This window comes from Solanum verrucosum, unplaced genomic scaffold, assembly GCF_900185275.1.
Source record: "Solanum verrucosum unplaced genomic scaffold, falcon-dt-bn FXZP01000253.1, whole genome shotgun sequence".
Lineage (NCBI taxonomy): Eukaryota > Viridiplantae > Streptophyta > Magnoliopsida > Solanales > Solanaceae > Solanum > Solanum verrucosum.
The window spans coordinates 1678060-1697107 of NW_026019984.1; the positions used below are offsets into that span (position 1 = coordinate 1678060).

A 19048-nucleotide genomic window follows, 5' to 3' on the forward strand; every position below is an offset into this window, starting at 1 on the left:
ATGCGCCACTGAGAAGGTTAGATGTCGTAGGAATTGTGAGAGGTAGAAATAGACTAAAGAAGAATTGGAGAGAGGTGATAGACACAGGACATGACACAACTTCAGTTAATTGAAGAAATAACCTTAGATAAGAAGTTATCGAGTCGAGAATTAAGGTAGAAGGTTAACACGGTTGTCGTACTCTAGTAGTATAATTTAGAAATCACTTAGTTTCTTTTTATTCTCCAATGTGTATTAATATTTATTGCTACACTTTGCTTGGTTTATACATTGCTATTTTGTTGTCTCTTTCTCTTTAATTTCTTACTTTGTTGTGCAAGTTACATTTCTTTTGAGCTGATAATCTATCGAAAACAGTCTCATTAAACTCAAAAAAAAAAAAAAATTGCTTAAGAAAGAGGAGCCATAAACAATTACTACAAATTTGCAGGTAAATGGTCACTTCACCAAATATTTTCTGTATATTTATTGCAGGGGTGGCTTAATAAAGCATAGACAAGTGAAAAAAATATCCCAAAAAGCTTGATCTATCTATACAGTATAATTTTCTGAGGAAGAGGTATCAATTGACTCGTATTAAATAAGGGTAACTCCGCCGCTGGCTTGAGGCCGGGTGCTGTGCAGAATTGTTGTAAACACATTCAGACAATATGAAAGTTCATTCTTCTTCTTTTTTCACACAAGTATTGCCATATGAATTAGTATTATGACAATTAAATTGCAGACAGATAAAACACATAAAATAAGCAGAAAAAAAAGAGATAGTTACAGATAGTGCAGAGAATTTAGTATTGATGTCAACTGTCTAATCCTCAAGAATTTGCTGTTTTTCAAATTCAGCAATGTCAGCAAGTGAGCTAAGATTGTTGTTTATTGTTTCATTGCTACTTCTGCACTGAAGCAATTGTTCCCTGAGATTCCGCACGAGCTCGTTAAGCCTTTGGATGTTCTTCTCCTGTGATAATATAATCTGCAAATTTTTTAACAGTAGGGTAAGGCTGCGTACATTAGACACTTGTAGTCCAGCCCTTCTGCAGACCTCATGCACTTAGCAAGAGCTTAGTGCACCAGGGGCTGCCCTGACTATTCAGATTAAACTTAGCAGCCCCCAGCGTATTGCAAATGATAAAAGAAACTTACTATGTAAAACTAGTGTTCGCACCAACCAAAATGTTAAGATGAAGATTTCACAGTATAAAAATTTTTGAACGACGGCTTTCAATAGGTCAACGTGGAACTAAACTAACTACTAACTAGTGGTGGTTAATAAAAGAAGACGAATAAAGAAGAGACAAGTGAATTTACAAAGAGATAAACATGTAACATTAGCTGTGAGAGACTGAGAGTTCACTTGTGGTCATTTAACAGTAACAACAAAGAGTCGACTGGTGCCCCGTGGTTAAGAAGGATTCAGTGCAGGGGAGGAAAAGAAAACTGGCCAGCTTTAAATTTGAAATACTAATATAGGCGAAGGGGAAACAAGATTGTAGCAGGTGGTCGACAAAACAAAAAACCAAGAAATCCATCTGGAGACTCCAACCTTTTGGGCAGACCGGAGCCTTTGAAACTCGGGATGATGGGACCTCCCCTCTACACTTGTCCATGTAAATATTGGACTTAGTGCGCTTGGGCAGAGCTCGAACTTGTGACCTAAGACACAAGTCCCTCAACCTTTACCAATTGAACCGGAGATAATCTATTATCTTTCCCTTCAAAAAAAAAAAAAGGATTGAGAGGTTTAAATCTCCCGATCCAATATTCGAGAGGTAATAGATGTGACCGCACTTTTGCAAAGTTCACCTTCCCGCGGTCAAAACAAGACTTACGGATAACAATCAGACCTTACCAGGGACAGGGACCAGACTATAGAGCCTAATTAAAAAGAGTCATTAAAAAGCAAGTTGAGCTGCCAGCAAAACTCTGGCAATGCCAGGGCCAACTTGGTGCATACAATAAGTTGGTTACAGTCCCACTGGGTCAGTCAGAACTACTATCTCTCTTTGCTGACCCTACAATTACTACCAATTCTTTAGTCCTTATCTGTCACAACTGTTGCTACGGATTCTTTAATGCTTTTGTTGCTCATGTCATTCTCAAGAGGACTGTCCCTCCATTTGGAGAGAAGGTTGGGGGGGGGGGGGGGGGGGGGGGGGGGGTTATGGCCACAACAATCAAATATTGGTACAGTGTTAATTTTGCCTAACCTTACTAATTTCACATTCATGCGTCATTTATTCTAATTTTTTTTAATAATTGTGGTGTTTGGACCAGCTAGCAGCGCACACCTCGATTAACTCCAGGAAATACTTGCCACCTCCCACCAACAACAAATAACATGTGACTCTATTCACCAAGGTTAGGACAAATAGGAAGAAATCACCAAGTACTTTTTTTTGTCTCTGCTGGAATTTGAACCTAAGACCTCATGCCTCATGGTTCTCAACCCACTTCATTCACCACTAGGCCACACCCTTGGGTCACGATTAATTCTAGGGAATACCTGACACCTTCCACCAGCAACCAGTGTTTAGGGGAGCGCGAAGCAAAGAAAAACGACAAGGTCCCGCTTCACATTTTAAGCAAAGTGCTTGCTTCATTGAAGTGAAGCACAATTTAAAACAAAAAAAACAAAAATAAATAAGACAAAATATATAAGCAGAAATTCATATTAAAAACTAAAAAAGGTTCCCTTTTAGTTGTCTTGTCACAAAAGAGATAAACAATTGTTGTCCTATTCGTCTCACTAACTTCTTTTCTCATATTTTCATGCTGGGTCAGCCATTTTTAATTTCGGATAAGATTTACGAAAAATAATCAACATTATATTTTTATCACTATTAAGAAAAAAATCAACAACACTTTAAGTCATTGTTAAGAAACAAAACAATTCAGCAATATATATTTTATCACTGCGAGGAAAAAAAAATCAGCAACATATAATTTAAATAATCAAAGCTAAACAGGGCAAAGGAAAACAGAGTAACGGACAGGGTAGTAAAAAAGAAGAAAAATCCTAGGTAGAAGAAAAGAGAAAAAGTACTAGAAGGTACCTTGAACCCGTGAACTCTACATTTAGAAAGTTTTATTTTTTTGACAATTTCTTTTTGTTCATTTATTTGTTACCAGTGTCTACTTCTGAAAGTTTCTCAGAAATTTCAAAGACATAAGCAGAAGAAGAGATGACCACCTTGAAGTTAGAAAATCGAGTTAAGTGCAACTTTTTTCTGTTTAACACTGTTGTGTATGAGCTATTTTGATTATTTTAGCAAGGCCCAAATATCATGTTATGTTTTAGGGAATTGCTGGTATAGAGAAGAGCCTTATTTCAATTCAACTGCTATTCTGTCATTTAGAAACAATTTTTTTTATTTCCTAGATCTATAAAGTTCTTCTGGGGGAGACAAGTTCTAGAAGGAAACTAGCTTCTTTCAAGGCCCTACGAGATTATGACCAATAACGATGGGTAAAATACGAGATTGAAAATGTTTAACATTTAATGCATATTTGTATTAAAAGTACGGAGTTCGCTGCTTTATAGAAAATAATGATAAAAAAACAAAAACAAAGGATCTTCCTTGTAAAATTGTCTGGAAATTATTAGCAGACAAGAAGTGAGTAAAATGAAAATCACGGGAAACCAAGATTCAAATTCCAGCAGATAAAAAATACGCTATAGGTGATTTCTTCTCATCTGTCTGGACAAAGTTCTGCAGTATTTGTGCTAGCAGGAGGCCCTAGGTACTCACAGAAAAAAAGTCGAGGTGCATGTATGCTGCTTGAACATCATAATAATCAATAACAAGAAAAAAAATTGTCTGGAGTTCGAAAGCCCTTAAAAAGGTGAGTTTTTTTAGAAAAAAGTTGTTGGACTCAGGAAGAAAATAGTACAGTAGATAGTTTGTCCATGAGATTTAACATAGTTGGTCGTTGCTATACATTGGTCTGTTGTAAGGTAAAGCTGATGCAAGCCCCAAGGCGTCCATTGTGGCTAGCACATAATTTGCCCCATGCTTCACAGAATTAGGCATTCACCTTTTGCCTTCTATTAACAGGCATTAGCGACTCTACGCCTTTCAGATGAGACTCAAGCTTTATTACAGTGTGTGTTCGGTATGTAGGTTCCAATTTTTCTCATGTTCGGTTGGTCAAAATTTTAGGAGAACATTTTTTCTAGGAAAATAAGTTCCTTAAAAATGAGAAAAATAACTTCCTTAGTGGAAGTAGGGAAAATAAGTTTCACATGTGTCATTCTACATCGATTGTGTCCTCTCCACCATCCGGTACACCTCATCACCACCCCACCCCTCTAGCCCCCACCCCCAGCGCCTTAGATTTTGTCTAGTTTATATACAAATACTTTTAGGATAATATTTTTTGCTTAGGGTACCAAACACAAGAAAATAAGTAAGAAACCCACTTTATTTTCCTGGATAACATTTTCCAAGAATTTATTTTTCATGGAAATATTTTACATCGTACCGATCACACCCATAGTCATTTCTTTTTATCCTTGCCCACATAACAGATTTCATCTAATTTTCTCGGAAAAAATTAGTCATTTCTTTTTTCCCCTTAAAGGTTCTGATTAATGAGGGATAGTTTTTGTCATATTAAAAGGCCAAAGCATGCTACAAGATTCATTGTTCTCCCCCTCTCTTACCCTCAAAGCCTCGATCAATAAATTTGGTTGGCAGCTGGTGCTACACTGTTACTGTTTCTCCTGCTGTGTTTTTCTATTGTTTCTTTTTTGCTATTGCAATGTCTCAAGATAACGAAGTGACAATGCAAAACAAGTACAGAAGAAATCCACAATACAGAGATTTGACAAGTAAAATGAAGGAGACAAATATATGAATTTCTTATCTGCTTACTTTTTCCAAGTTCTTTCTCTAATTCTAACAAATACTCTTCTTCCATATAAATAGAACGTCTTGTAAGGCATACACCTCATGCCTTGAGACATAGGTCTCGCCTCATAGCAAGGAAAACGAATTGCCTTGCATTTTTTGCCTTTTAGAATGTTGATTCAAGGATCTCAATAGTAGGAATTAGAAACCCCAAGGGGATAAGATTTGATGCAGAAAGTGCCTAAAGGAAAACTTTGAGCCTCATGTTGTTTCCACGGGGGAAATTATAGCAAAAATACACCCTAAGATTTAATGGATACCTATTAATGCACATGGGATATTATAGTGAGAAACATCCTACTACAATTTGAGTAACTTTAAAAAGGCATGGCACCCTCTAAAACGTCACCTAGCTCCCCTCCAAAGATTGTTTGGAGAAATTTCTATGTTGGGAGGAGGTTTAGAAAAGATTCATGAAGAGAGGCTACAAAACTGGAAGGGAACTTGTAAGACTAAAAACAATTGATGCAATACATGCCATAAAAGGTATCACGCGCTAGCCCTATTCTAGTTTCAAGTCTTCCCTCGTTTAGTCCTTACAATCCTCTTTCCTTTAATTATACACTTTCAGGCCCAAAAATGTGTAACCTTAGTACTTGGGTATTTATTCTTGATTGGCCACATCCATTGGCTAAAGCTTCATAAGATTTGAAACTTATGCTCCTTTGATACAGCTCAAAGGTAGATAGACTACTTAAAGCCAACATGAAGGATTTGGGACTTCATGGAACTAAGAGCCTGTTTGATTGGCTTTTGGCTTTTGACTTAAAAGCCTTCTAACTTATGGTTTTGGCTTACGTTTATCATTTTAGCTTAAAACTAAGTGCTTGTAAGCACTTCTTAAATTTATCCAAACACTCCAAAACGCTTTAAAAGAACTTAAAATAAGTCAATCCATATAGGCTCCAACTCTATGATTAATGAGAAGTTTACAGATAATGATTTTTTAAAAATGAAGTAAGATGTTATATATAGCTGGCATCAACAAGATGCAATGATTAAAAAACTAGAGCAGTTTACAGATATTTAACCTTCATAACATATATTGCATGGTTTAAAAGTATCTTTATACAAGTCCACACGATGACATCCATGAAAACTGAGGCACACTTCATTCCACGAAAACTGAGGCACACTTCATTCAAAGCGAGATAACAGAAAACTTTAAAGTGTAAAGCAAGTCATGAGCAATGCAACAATAAGGCCAAAATAAACCGACTATGTGTACGATTGAGTCTATCCAAGAATTTCATGGCATTTGAGGTGCTTGAAGCATCGCAATTTGGTAAGAGATAAGTTGGAAGTTGGTTTTTATTCTTCACTCTCCTATTAGATAACTTGGTTCACTCCATTCTTGGAGATGAGAAGGATCCAAGGGAAAGACTATAGTATCTCCAGCCAAAGGAAAGAATAACATGGAAGTAATTGGTTGGACAACAATATGTGAAGGTAGCAAAGAGTAAGCTATGTTGCCGGACTCTTCAAAAATGCCTTCGGGTGAGTGTTGGATCCTCCAAAAATAGTGCATTTTTCAAGGATCCGACACGATTTGACAGTATATTTGGAGAATCTGAGCAACGTAGATCGTAAGTACAATTCCGTTCATAATCTCATCTTACACAAATCAAATGATCCTCAAGGATCTCAGATTTTATCTCTGACCAACCAACTCCTAATCGCATTACTAACTCTACCCCTGTAGACTCCATATCTCATCTTGTCGCTATGACTTTTTGCAAGTTTAAAACCTCAGTAAGATGCAGAATCCCTTTAATTTTTATACTTGTAATTAATGCAGAATCTTGAAATAAAGTATCAAAGTGCAAAGGACTTTAAAATCAACCTAGAGAAGAAACGACGGAAAAACTAAAAAATCAAGATGCAAGAGGTCAAAGAGTGCCTTAAAATTAGCCAATGCCTATTATGTCACTTTTTTCACTAAGAAACTGTCAGAGAACCATCAGGTGCACATTTAATGATGTAAATATGCATCAGCAAGATACAATGACTTATTCAAATACCCATATTCCGAGGTCATTTATTAACCATAAGCAAGAAAAAAAAGCTAAGCAATTCATTCACAATATAATACAATATGCAACTAAAACATGATCACATGATTACCTTCTCTTTAACAGCTTCTTCTCTCTTTGAGATCTGCTGCTGCTTCTGAGATATACTAGGAGTCGGTTCGACATCACTCACCAGCTGCTGCTTCCATTCAAATTGAGATGTGATTATGAGTACAATCAACAGAAAAACAAGCAGCATTGGTCTTGACATCATTACAAACTACTCTCACACAACCTGCCAGCAAATCCCACAAACGAAACAAAACACATATTATCATCAACAACTGGATCATCTTAAAAAAAATCATAACAGAACCCACCTTCACTATAATCTAGCTAAAATAAGGCAGTAATGTCCTCATTTGTATTTTATTCAATAGATTATTGTAGTGCCTTCACTTATTCAATTATTAATGTGCTCCCAAACCTACAAGTTTACATCATAAAAGCTGATTTTTGGCAATTCATATGAACCTAAAGAGAAAAAAAAAACCCAATTACAGTGCTCCATACTAAAATTCCAAGTAGCAAAGCATTTACAAAAAGGATAGAATTTACAGAAAATCAGTAACCCTGTTATAGCAAGTAGACCTTATCTTTCTTTTTATTATTTTTTAATTTCAAATTCCACACATTTCCAAGAGAACCTAGATAGAGGGTACATAAATTAACCCAAAAAAAATTAGAATGCTCCATGACTAAAATCACAAGTAACAGAACAGTTTAAAACATGGAAAGAATCTCAAAAAGAACCAGTTGTAGCAACAAAGACCTAATCGTTTTCTCTTTTAGTTTGAAATTTCCACAAATTTCCTAGATACCCAAATGGAGAATACAGAAATTAATCAAATAACTTAGAATGCTTCATTACTAAAAACCCAAATAACAGAACAATCTACAACAGGGATAGAATCTTTAGGGGAAAAAAAACTCAGTAGCCTTATTGTAACAACAAAGAACTGATCTTTTTCAGTTTTAACTTGAGATTCCACAAACTTCCTAGACACCCAAATGGAGACTACAGAAATTAGCCAAGTAACTTAAGGATACTCCATTACTAAAAAAAACAAGTGAAAACACAGTGTAAAACATGGATAGAACCTCAAAAAACCCAGTTATAGCAATCAAAAACTGATCTTTTTCACTTCTAATTTGAAATTCCATAAATTCCCTAGAGACCCAAATGGAGAATACAGAAATTAACCAAATAACTTAGAATGCTCCATGACCAAAAAAACCCAAGTGAAAAAACAGTCCAAAACATGGATACAATCTCAAAGAAAGCCAGTTGTAGAAACAAAGAACTGATCTTTTCACCTCTATTTTGAAGTTCCACAAATTTCCTAGAAACCCAAATGAAGAATACAGAAATTAACCAAATAACTTAGGATACACCATAACTAAAAAACCCAAGTGAAAAAAACAGTTTAAAACATGGATACAATCTCAAAAAATTCAGTTGCAGCAAGTAAAAAACTGATCTTTTTCCACTTTTAAAATGAAATTCCACAAATTTCCCAAATACCCAAATGGAGAATACAGAAAAATTGACCAAATAACTTACAAGATCTAAGCTTGAAGTGGAGTTCAACTAACCATAGGTCCTGTAATTGTGAAGAACAAAAAGGGTCTTCTTGGATTACACTCTTTGTTTCCTTTTTTTTTTTTGTTTTTTTTTTTGTTTGATGTTGAACTTCTGGGAGTTTCAAACTGCTTCCACTGAGAACAATTCAAATAGTGAAATTGAGATTTGAGAGCAAAAATGATAGATTATGAATTTATGATGATAGTTAATTTGGAGAATTATTGGGGAAAATTCAACTGCAGCTAACTACTCTTTTTATTACAAGTTTGAGAGAAAAGATTTTTGGAAATTACAATAAGGTTACCATAAGTTTCATAAAAGATAATTTTGGCACAACTTTCTTTTTCCTTTCCGATAAAATCGTAGCCGCTACTCTCATGCAATAGCTCCCAAACCACATAGCAAAGGTAAGATGTACTATGCAAGCATTGTGCAATCAAACTCGATCCAGAAGACAAATCTCTTGTTTTTGCTAGCAAGATGTTTCAAACTTGAGTCCTCGAACATGAAAGTCTTCTTTTTCCTTTTTTTGTCTTGCTAGGAGTGGTTAGGCTCGACCTTATCTTGTTACACTACCTTTTATTCACTCTTCATATTTTAAATTTGGAATTTATCTTCGATAATACTTGCAAGAGTTTCATGTCAATGTAGAGAATAGTTTGAAAAGCAAAAGTAGATTTTTTGCTTTAACTGCAATGATATTTGTACTAAACAAAATAAGAAGCACTCTTTCTTTCACCTTCCCTTACATAGAGTTATTGTTTCTATTAAACAAAAAGAAATATGACTCAACATTTCATATACTAAATTGTGGACAAAATCAATATTTAAAATAGGAGGAAGTTTGGGAGAGGACAAAAACCGCATCAGTATTGTAAACACAAGACTATTAATACTCCAGATGAAATAACAAGAAGACTTTAAATCGCGGCCTAAAGATAAAGGACTTGTATGTATCTTGTCTAGCATACATAATCACCATCTTGGCACTAAACAAGCTGAGAGTTTATGCTTACAAAGTTAGGCATTTCAAACTTGGGTCTTGATATTCATCTTCATTTAATTTATTTCATAGTCATTGTTTGTCAAGATGAGCTATGTTACAATGAATAATGTTGTAACATATTTTCCCTGAAAGGACTATTATAACCATCCTCTGAATGATCAGAGGCAGATTTAGAATTTTAAAATAATGGAGGCACTACTGATTCTGTGGCTACAAACCCAAGTCTACACACAAGGATCATTTGTACACCCTGTATCAGTCAGTGCAGCTATCAGACCATTGTGATTAGTGAATGAGGGTACCAATCAAAATATATAACTCATATTAAAGATATATACACATACATATATATATATATATATATATATATATATATATATATATATATATATATATATATATATATATAAATAAATATATTTCTGAAGCACGAGATTCAACCAACTCTAAGGGTAGGTCCGCCTCTGACTATGACTAGATCATCATCAAAGCGTCATATGATCTGAACATGCCAAGTTGGTTGACAAACCCGAGGACAAAACCAGATGCACAAAACAAGAAAACACAAAAATATGGTAATGTAACTTGAACTTCCCTTTGGCAAGTCCAGATAAGGATTTCTTTCTAAGGGCTCACAAAACAAGCCTTCCCAACATGTGAACCACAGTTGAAATTGTTCCTGCAAAAAATAATGAACAACCGCCGCACATATTATATAGCTACATATCTTTACAAATTACAAGGTATTATACAACAATGTAAAATTAAAGACACCAAAACCTTAAGTTCTATTACTATTATACAACTCTACAAAATTTACAAGGTGTCATCCTGTACATTGCTGGTAAAGTACAGATCTTGGACATAAGCAGAGCCTACTTAAAATGCATCAAAAGCTGAATCAACTTTCTCTGAACTGCCACTCTAAATACTACAAAAGACATCTATGCTGGCGTGAGATTAGCTTCAGCTGGAGTAATGCCATTTTACTTGTTGTGGAACTCCGAACAAACAAAGAAACACGATCAATAACATCAAGGAAACGAGAAGTAGAGGTATCGGCCATTGCTTCATCCTTTTAACTGGAATTATGTTAATCAACTGTCTACTGATGCCCCGAGCATGGATATTCTTCTTAATGGCTTCATGCGGTTCAGACCTCTCTACTCCACGGGGTACTTTTTCCGTTTGTAGTTTTAGTCTTCGATTTGCAGTGCCCTGGAAAGGCAGCCTATTAGACATCAGATTTTGGGCTTCCTGAGACGTTGGAGACTTTGTAGAGGATTCAAGCTTCCTAGTGATTGTTGGCAACAGATTGTGTTTTGCCTTGTATGAAGAATCATCTAGCTTAATGATATCATCTTTCATTATATCAGCAAAACAATCCTCTTCATCACCATCCTGGAATTTGATACAGCAAGACATTAGGACCAGAAAGTTTGAAATCTTTTTTTAAAAAAAATATATTTTTTTAAAAAGTTTGATATGTTTAACCTCAAGAGTACGAAGTCATCAAATTCGGAGAATAGAGATAAACAGAAAGAACAGCTTAGAGATAACTCGAAGGAGCTGATTGCTCTATCACCTCATCCTACTTCTAAAGATAAAGAAAGAAAGAAACGGAATGTCCCTACGAAACTGAGGAAATGCCAATGTCATGGCGAAGGACGACTATTGAGTTATACTTTAACAGATTCAGTTTCATAATCATATAGTGGAAAAAGAAGGCAAAAAATATTGAGACAAAGTTGTTAATTGATTTAACAGCATACTGTTCCTCAAGAAACTGTCTTAAAATATGTAAACCAACAAACATAAAGGCTGACACTAGTTAAAAGCCGAGCTGTATAGAAGAGAGGCAGAAGCAGAACCTTCCAGTAACTAGAGGAATGATGCTGAGGCAACTCTTTATTCAGCTTATCGGATTCTGATCCAGATTCAATCTGCTCGACCGAATGAGAACTAAAACTGCTACTAGCCTCTTTCGAACAACACTCCGCTCCATTTATTAAGCCGCCCAAACCATTCAACTGTACTGCCCTAGACAAATCAACGGTGTCATTAGTTACAGCCAGATGATTCCTTTGATTTCCTGGGGTGTCATTCAAATGAAACTCGTTATTCTTCCGTAGGCGGCAAACAACCATTGAATCCTGTACAAGACATGGAAATAGAACATTAGAATAACTTGCTTCATGTAGAAAATGGCATATTTCAACCAACTGCAACAAACACATTGTTTTCATTGAGCAAATAATATTGCAACACAATCTGTACAATACTAGACTCCAACGTTTGCAGTAAGTGGATGAATTCTTGAAACATCATGTGAGGTCCTTGATCAATGTTAACATAGACATGTAATATCTAGCAATTAATGATTAACAACAGTAATCCCTGATTTATCTATGATGCTTGCTATTATTCTACCACTTGAATGCTTTGAAATAAAGCTCAACAATCCAGTAGCAAATATATTTAAGCTTTCGTCAATCACGTTTTAAATAAAGTTACCAGATTAAACCAATTGATCAGTCTATAAATTAAGCTAAGTGCAGCCCCGAGTTCCTTTCTCACTTCAGAGAAAATATATCATTATGCTCTGACCTGCTAACACAAGTAAAATAATAGTTGTCATGTTATTTTCCAGATGGCATAATAAAGAAGATAACACCAAAACCAAGAACTACATGACGAACCATGCTAGAACGTTCACTTCCCTAAGTGACTGACTTATTAGCCAATCATTCAGTATCAAAAGCCCAAAAGAAACTATTAATGCCACAACAAAAATCGTGAGAAGTAAGTGGCTTCACAGTATTTCTAGCTCAGAAAAGGATGATGGTTCAAGCCTTGTTACCTGATAATGAGGGTTACCCGTCATGCAATATTCATGCATTATCCACTGTGTTCTCTGTCCTTTAGGTGCCCGACCAATGTGGAACACCAGGGTTCTCTTTGTGCCAATTATATTAGTACCAGACTTCACATTACGTTCTTTTCCTGTGGCCTTCCAGTAACCAGACTCGGTTGCCCTTTTACTCTGTGAGCCATTTGGGTACTTCCTTCCACGAGGAGAGAAGAAGAACCACTCATTATCAGACTGAACAATGGATTTACCTGGTAACATGCAAATAAATGAAATGATCAATTGATGCATCAGACAGATAGGCAAGAATGATGCCAAGAAAATTACTAAGAAACACAGCCATCTAAATAGTTATATTGAAGCAAAGGAAGCATGACGACTTCCAACTACCCTTCAGTACATTTGTTAATGACATTCACTCAAGAAGCTTTAGTGTCAAACTTAAGCAAAACTTGTGTAAAAAGAAATTGTGATAATGGCAAAATTTTGGTACAATATAGTTTATGATGACCCATCTCTAGCCATACCGCTGTATATGCACAAAGACCATCAACACATGGGTCCTTATCTGGAGTCGGCAATGGCATAGACATGCTCATTCACTATTATCCCATTCAGCATTTATGACCTTACTTATAACTTGGCAAGAACTTTTTAAGGTACTTAATATCCTCCCATCCTTGAGTATTCCCCATGAAGAAGCACGGATGGAATCTTCCTTTTAGAAGATTGTTGAAAGGTTGGGAGATTGAGAGGGTGGCTGATATTATGAACAGAAGAGAGGGTTTTCATGGAGTCAGCAACTCTGATGATTCTTTGGTATGGAATGGAAGCAACTACCAAAAGTTCAGTCAGCTCTGCCTATCATTATTTGTCAGAACTAATTACACTGGTTCAGTGTGGCCTTGGAAAACTATCTGGAAAATCAAAGCTCCATTCAAAGTGATATGTTTCACTTGGTTGGTGGCTAGGAAAGCATGTTTGACACACGAGAACCTACAGAAAAGGGGGATTCAGTTGACCTCCAGATGTTTGTTTTTTTTGTCAGGTGGAGGCAGAAAATAGCAGCCATCTTTTTCCTTCACTGTAAGCTCACAAGTGTCTTTTTTTTTGAGGAACATAAGTTCACTGGTATCTTATGGCAATTGTTCTTGTATTTTGCTAGGGTCAAATGGGTCATGCCTGGAGATACAAAGGATCTTCTATGGAGTTGAAAGAGTGCATCAGGTAGTATCAGACAGAAGAAGTGGTGGAAGGTTGTTCCAGCTTGCATATGATGGACTGTATGGAATGAAAGAAATGCTAGGAGCTTTGAAGACAACTCATGCTTCATAAAGAAAACCAAGACGAAGTGTTTTTTTCCTTACTCTTCTGGTGTAAAGAATATTATGTAGAGGATGCAGATAGTATTTTTGAATTTTTTGAATCCTTATGAGATAAACAAGGCCTTTTGTAATTGTAAATGTTGGATACCAGTAGCACCTTGATGCTGATGAATATACATGTTACCTTTCTCAAAAATAATCTAAGGAAGAAGTTAGAATGTGGAGGAGCAGTTGGTGGACTTTGAATTATCATATAGGACAGAGAACAAAGGGGATAAATTGTCACCAATTATGCAATTATTCTTGTGGTTCGAATTGAACAATTGACCAAAACAGCATTCACATCTCTCCTTGATCTCATTATCTTCTATGAATAATTCTTGAGGATTGTCTTTATACAATTCACTTGGTTTAAGTGCTTACTGTGCTTCTCTCTCAATCGTTTTAGTTTTAAACATTTCTCTCTCTTTGTCCTTTTAACATTTTGTACAAATCATCTAGGGCTTCTCTCCAGCTTTACCAATAGCCTCTTTACCTTCCCTCTTATCTCTCTTATACTCTTCAAAGGCTTCATCATCTTTTGTTTTTGGTAACTTTCTATAGTTTTCTTCTTTCAGTTCTAGTAACTCTTTGCACCTCATCATTCCACCACCAAGATTCTTGCAATCACAGTTTTTCTTGAAAAGCTAATTGGTTAACGCCCTTTAATGCCCACCATCAAATGCTTTGTATCTCTTCTTACCTCCAAGACCATCAACCAGTGTTTGGTGGTCATGGCTTCTCTTGGTATAACCTTACAGTCCTTACATTTGGTTTTATCACAACTTCTAGTAAGAGTTAAGTCATTTGACTATAGTTTATGGTGCCAAATTTACCAATGAGGATAGAAGTTGTATATATCTTAACTTTTATACATATATTTTAAATATCTTTCAACAATAACATACCCAGTGTAATCCCACAAATGGAGTCTAGAGAGTAGAGTGTATGCAGATTTTACCCCTACCTCGTAGAGCTATTGTTTCTAATAGACCCTCAGATTAGAAAGCATAGCAAAGCATTTCGAAAAATGGAATACAAAAATGGAAGCAAAACAACAACGAAATAATGCAAAAAGAAGAGTAGAAAACAACATACGGATGAAAGAACAATAGCGACAATGAAATGATGCAACAACCGAAGCAAAAAAGCACAGGTGACAATCGAAATCGAAAGACAAGAAACTTTGAGAATAGTGCTAATACTACTGGTAAGAAAGTAGGTACATGTATGACCACCAAGCCTATCCTACAGAAAAGCAAGAGAACATTCAACTACCAATTCTCTCCTAATCCACGCCCAGCAAACCGTCCTATTTAAAATCATGTCCCCTATAATCACAAGATGCAAGAGAACACTCAACTTCCAACAAACATTTTAACCTAATCTGTGACTACGACTACCAAGTCCTCCTATCTAAGTTCATGTACCCGGTAAGCACATGATGCAAGAGTATACTCAACTAACAACTAATATTCTACCTTACCCGACCTCCAAACCTTCCTATTTAAGGTCATGTCCTTCGTAAGTTGGGAGTAAGCTCAAGATGGCCATATACAATAACACCTATTAACACTACAACAACAACATATGCAGTGTAATCCCACAAGTAAAGCCACCTTACCCATACATAGGCAATAACCCATATTAACACAAGTGAATGAAAAAAGGCAAAAAAAAAACAAAAAAATTAAAAAAATGGGAAAGTGAGTACCTGGGAGATCCCAAGGCTCATGTTTCCAAATCTCAACTTCAGAAATAACTTCAACACATTTATCAGAGCCTTCAACCTTTTTCTTCAAGTAATAGGATATGAGTTCTTCATCAGTTGGACAAAATCTAAACCCAGGAAACATAGTTGAAGCTGTAGCTACTGAAATCTCTACGCCATTACTATTACTAATTTTACTTTTCTCAACTATTTCTCCATTTTTCTTCTCACTGCTACAACCTAACAAATCTTCATCTTCCATAACACCAAACAAAAACTTTTTCTCCAATTTCTTCAGCCCTTTGTGTGTTGTCTTGAAATTAGGAAAACTTTAGAAGTTTGTATAAACCACTTTGTCTTGTTAAAAAATAAATATTAAAAAAAATGAGAAAAAACAAAATGGTTCCTTATCTTTGATAAAATAAGTTTAATGCCCGTGGACAAGAGGAAGTTATTCGGATAGTAAAAATACTATCACTTGTATTTTTGATCTCTACTATATATTTATTATTATATAAATTATGATAGTTAGATTTAATCGAAATTGTAAAATCGAAAATATTTGACAAAAACTCATACTCAAAAGTATACGTTAAAGTTTATGCGACTTTTTTATTTTATAATTTATGCTATAATTTCTTTTTATGGTATATTTCTTGTGTTTGGTATAATTATGACTAAACTTAAAAATTAGAATCATTTGTTGAAATATATAAAAGAAAATATAATGTTTTTCTAATCCGGCAATAATTGTCGTTATCTTTCGCCTATTCATCAAAAAGTCCAAGCTAACCACGCTATTTCAATCAAATCAACTTTTTAACTTCAATTTTATAATAAACTCTACAGAATCAACGATCATAACATCGAATACGATAAAATATCTAAAATATAAATTAAAAAAATAATGTTGAAGTAATACTTAAAAAAGAATTACTTTCGGTTAGAAAAGATAAAAATAGTGAGTGAGTCAGCTGCTTTTTTCCTTTTTTTAGGGCAAGACATCTTCACGTGGGAAATGGAGTGCAACTTGTATGTGATTTGTGTATTAATGGAGTTGCCTTTCTTCATCACATGGGGGACCATATCCTTACTTTTTCCTCCCTTTTTTAAGGTAAAAAAAGGAAGAAAGAAGCACAAAAAAATAGAGGATATTATTTAGTATCTCGTATTAACGTAGGATATGAAAACATCACATCTCAAGGGTATAATGGAGACTGTCTACCTAATTAGTGATTGTTTCCAACTCAAACCTCAAGGGGTGTAATGCAGACCGTCTACCTAATTAGTGATTGTTTCCAACTCACACCTCAAGGGGGTGTAATGTAGACCGTCTACCTAATTAGTGATTGTTTCCACGACTCAAACCTGTAAGCTGGAGCAAACTTCACAAGCATTAAGATAAAGACCTCATATGTCAATCCTACTAAAATGCTTCAAATTCATTAGTCTTGAAACTAATTTATTTCAAAATAAGAGTTCAATGGTACCAAAACATCATGAACAAAGTTTAGGTGAAGCAATGTTTGCCAAAACAAGAAGTTCTCAACAGCTATGAGATCCCTTTGTGAAAACCAAAAAAGTAAGGCAAATTCATAAGGCATTTGAGACACTATCTAGTCTAGATAGATAGTGAGAAGAGTTCGGATAGCCGCCTATTTCCCTGTTTCTTTTTCCTCTCTCTTCAGCTTCGAGACGCTTGAGAAGACATCATCCCATTCTTGTTTCTGAGTTTCAGCAACCATGCTGCCATCAACAAAAGGTTTCCACGTATCTTCATTAGAATCAGTCTGAACCCAGCTCACACTCTCTGGCGGATTGGCAAACTCGAAGTGGAAAGGAGCAACCTTCTTTGTTTTCAAGTCACTCTTCTGTTTTTTGCTTTGCGGAGTCTCAGATGGCTGCAAAAGAAATTGTACCATTTAAACATGCAAGAAAGTGTATGTTTCTTTGAAGCAAAGGGAAGACTAATACAAACATAAAAGTGATAGGTTATAACTAATGTTTTGATTTACTAATTGTAGCATCGCTGCCACTGCCAGTGTTTCCCTTCTTGTGTTTGCCGCCCATTTACAGGAAATAAAACACCTTATTTTTTGACCAAAATTTACCCTTGGAACCTGGTTCATAATAGTATTGCAGACTAGCTATTTTCACTTTGTAAGACGTTTATATCTTTGTCACATTCCAGCCACCATTTCACTATTTATCCCTGTACTATATCTATCATCTACATTCTAATAATTTCAATAGACAAGAAACTTGTAGAATAACAGCTTATCATTTGTTCATAATCAAAAGACAACGGTCTCTGCATCTATTGAAGACGGCAAACAATTAAAAATCCTTCATGCTCTAGTTTTTGAAATAATTCTAATTCAAACTCCAATATTAAAAGTAAAAACTAGAGAAAATAACCACATTTTCAGATGTATTTGCTATATAACGCACAACAACCAACAACAATAACAACATCATACCCAGTGTAATCCCACAAGTGGTGTTTTGGGAGGGTAGAATAAACACATACCTTACTCCTACCTCCTGAGAGGTAAAGATGTTATTTCAGAAAGACCCTCGCCTCAAGTAACACATATCAACACATTTTCAAAAATACAAACAAAAAACACAGAAGAAAGGCATATATAAAACATAATAAGAGAAATAATTACATAGCATTCGGAAATCATGATGAGTAAAATATAAACCTAGATTTATTTTGTTAAATAAAGGATAAAAGAGGAAAAATAATCTAAATGTAGCACAATTTTAGTCCAATACTATATGCATATGTAGTTTAGAGACGGAATTTTTACCTTATCAACATGGTAGATTTTTGTTTCAAACTTCCACTCCCCCGGCAACAAGCTTAGCCTCTCAACATTTACCTGATGCACCGGCATAACCATCTCAGCCGCCAACGCGGTCTTCTGCATCTCCAGAGTAGTCCCCGCCAGAGCCGGAGTCAGATTGGGCCCCTTTCCACCGTTGTTCGGTTCAGCGCCGATGTAGGTTCCAGACTGTAACATCGGATCCGTCTGTAAGGAGCCATCCTGGAATTCACCGTTGGTAACGATTACCAGCGGGATGGATGAGACGGTGGCGGTTTCAGTCATCGTATGGAGTTATTAAGGCGGGGAAGCGTTGGAAGAGTCAATAGAGAGAAAAATATCAATTGAATAATAGGAAATGACAGACAATGTATTTCTGATTGTACTTTTAAAGTAAATTTTCATAAACTATAAATAACATTCCTTTTTAAATCTAGAAACATATTTCATTTTGTTTCTAGAAGTACAATTCCCCCCACCTAAGTAGCCAAGTGATCATCCGGCAGCATGTGATTGGTCAATTTTTAATTATCTTTTTATGATTTTAAATAATTTAGACATATTTTTTACAACTATACATTATTTTATTGAAGATAAAACAAAAACTAAACATCTGTCGACTCTTTTTCTATTGTAAACTCAATGTCGTCATCATCTACAAGAATGGGTCTGTCAGAAATAATCTCTATACCTTCACAAGGTA

The 19048-nt window shown here is 35.4% G+C and overlaps 1 protein-coding gene and 2 pseudogenes across 2 annotated transcripts; all 3 read right to left on the minus strand.

Annotated features, from left to right (window-relative positions):
* Positions 1–645: 645 nt before the first annotated feature.
* Positions 646–8865, minus strand: LOC125818105 (uncharacterized). Of its 2 annotated transcripts, none has more exons than XM_049497629.1 (3): positions 8544–8865; positions 7032–7214; positions 646–970 (listed from the first exon to the last, which is right to left on the minus strand). In XM_049497629.1, the coding sequence occupies exons 2-3, from the start codon at positions 7191–7193 to the stop codon at positions 806–808; spliced, it is 327 nt and encodes a 108-aa protein (XP_049353586.1). In that variant the 5' UTR covers positions 7194–7214; positions 8544–8865; the 3' UTR covers positions 646–805. The 2 variants fall into 2 exon arrangements, with proteins under 2 accessions (XP_049353586.1, XP_049353587.1); XM_049497630.1 differs by having other exon boundaries at positions 8576–8827.
* Positions 8866–10277: 1412 nt separating this feature from the next.
* On the minus strand, positions 10278–17118 carry LOC125818338 (NAC domain-containing protein 40-like; annotated as a pseudogene).
* On the minus strand, positions 17046–18630 carry LOC125818339 (methyl-CpG-binding domain-containing protein 5-like; annotated as a pseudogene).
* Positions 18631–19048: the final 418 nt, after the last annotated feature.